This window comes from Cynara cardunculus (genome assembly GCF_001531365.2).
Source record: "Cynara cardunculus var. scolymus isolate 2C chromosome LG 16, CcrdV1, whole genome shotgun sequence".
Lineage (NCBI taxonomy): Eukaryota > Viridiplantae > Streptophyta > Magnoliopsida > Asterales > Asteraceae > Cynara > Cynara cardunculus.
Genome location: NC_037543.1, coordinates 21,311,235 through 21,313,443, shown reverse-complemented (window position 1 = coordinate 21,313,443; position 2,209 = coordinate 21,311,235). Strand labels below are relative to the sequence as shown.

At 31.3% G+C, this 2,209-nt stretch overlaps 1 protein-coding gene across 1 annotated transcript; it reads left to right on the top strand.

Annotated features, from left to right (window-relative positions):
* Positions 1–1,233: 1,233 nt before the first annotated feature.
* On the top strand, positions 1,234–1,620 carry LOC112529114 (WRKY transcription factor 22-like). Its single transcript, XM_025140187.1, has one exon. The coding sequence runs from the start codon at positions 1,234–1,236 to the stop codon at positions 1,618–1,620; it is 387 nt and encodes a 128-aa protein (XP_024995955.1).
* Positions 1,621–2,209: the final 589 nt, after the last annotated feature.

Below are 2,209 nucleotides of genomic sequence, written 5' to 3'. Positions count from 1 at the left end.
ATGCATATTACTTAAAATTCAAGATTACGAGTAATTATGCATAAGTACAACTTATTAAAGCTCGATTTTTGAATTTGTATAAATAACTGCGGATAAACATAATCAAGTAGAGGATGAATAACTCATTTTAAAATATAAAAATCTAAGATATAATTAGAATAATTATCGAGTTCCAAGAAAATAAATAATTATTATCTTTGTAAAAAAGTTTTATTATTAAACCAAATATGAATTACTTCATTATTGTACATATAATGAGGAATTTTAAATAGTTAATTTGATACTAATATCGATATATTTTTGTCAAATTTTTATAATATCTTCAAACATATATTTTATTCAAAAATAAAAACATCATCGTTTTCTCATGTGCACATGCTTAGAGATTTTGTACCCAAAAAAAACGTTCGAGAAAAAAACTAACATAATCCTAAGTCGAACCCGCCACTGCTCACCTCTTCCCACTAATCCAACCGTCCTCCATCGAAGATCTATCCACGACCGCTAAACCCACTATAAATCCCACCACCCTCTTCCACCGACCAACCGGTCCTCCCTCTCACTCTCTCAGATACCACTTCTCTTTGTTTCATCAAACCAGCAATCAATATTGACGAAAACTCGAACTCCAGTTTCCTTAATTTTATTTTATTATTGATTGATTTCAATTTCAATTAAAATCTATCGTAGAAACCTCCGCCATTAGCAAATTATATAGCTCCATTTTTTAATACAAAGTATTGTATATAAGCTTTTAAAAAGTGGTAAATAAAAATATTATAAAAAATATAAAATGACGAAAATGCCCCTCTTGTGACTAGCGTATGAGGGCACTTAACGACTGTTAAGGTATAAACGAAATCCCTAATCAATGAAAACCACGAGATTACAGATGTAAGATCGAAACTTCAAAGACGAAACCAGAGTCTATGTAAAACCATATAGGCAAAATAAGCATATTCTAAATGAAAACAACATTTTATGATAAGTAAAAAATTAAACTATGATTAAATTATGTGGCATTGGGTTTTCATGAGATCCGTGATTTTGTAAAGTTATAAAAAAAACACTGAACTTTCATAATAAATGTGAAGGTTCAGTGTTATTTAAATGGTCTCACGAAAACAGACTGATCTCATATAATCTCAAGTCAAATTATGTAAAATGTTAATTCTTTATTAAATGATAACTGAAAACTATGAGTATTTTTATTAGTTTTTTTTATTTTTGTAAATGCAAAGGGCATATTATCGGTGTAGCGCTGCCGAAGGTTGTTTGGCTCGAAAACAAGTGGAGCGAAAAAGATCCGACCCGAGTGTACTCATTATTACATACACTGGCGACCATAACCACCCAATGCCACCGAAACCCCATTTTTCAGTCGATGGCAAGAGCAACAACGCTATTAATTCCCATGATGAGGACAAAAACGAGAACAAGACCACGACCTATTCGTCTGTTTCTCCAACAGCCAACGAAGCCGTGGAGACGACAATGGTGGAGGAAAAGGACAAAGACGCGGACGACGACAATGTCCCCAACGTAGTTATGGATGATGATGTTTTTGAGGGATTGGACGAGATTATCAATTTATCTGACGGGATAAGCTGCTTCAAATAACGGTGGTTCCGACGGTATCGACGACAGCTTAGTGTTCCCACTGACAAAAATGGACTCTTTCCGACTGCATCTTCTTCCACAGCTTAAATTTCTAAATCCAGATAACATTTTTACTATCATAACCATAAAAAAAAGGTTGTTTTGAAATTTCAAGAAATTACCTTTTCTTTGGTATGTTGTAGTAGGTGCATCTCCGATATCATTTAAAATGTAACAATTATTCTCTTTTTATTTAAATTGTATTTGATTGTCAGACAACACTTTACAATACGTTAATTGGTCGTTGTTATGCCTTCCATACTTGGCGTTTTCTTTTATTTCGAAATGAAGTTTGTATTTTATTAAAAAGAATAAATAATAAAAACTCATTGATACAAAAATATAATGACAAGGATACAAAAGAAATCAATTCGTTAAAAAAATGAAAGATGATGAATATATATATATATATATATATACTATATTATAAAACATTTGGCTAAAACTCTTAAAAACTTTTAAAACTCTTAAAAACTCTTAAATCCGTTCATTCTTAAACGATTTCATCTTTATCTGATTTCATCCCATATCTGAATTCGTGTAACTAACT

Coding starts and splice junctions, on each gene's coding strand:
- LOC112529114 (XM_025140187.1), top strand. CDS start 1,234: ATGCAAAGGGCATATTATCGGTGTAGCGCTGCCGAAGGTTGTTTGGCT.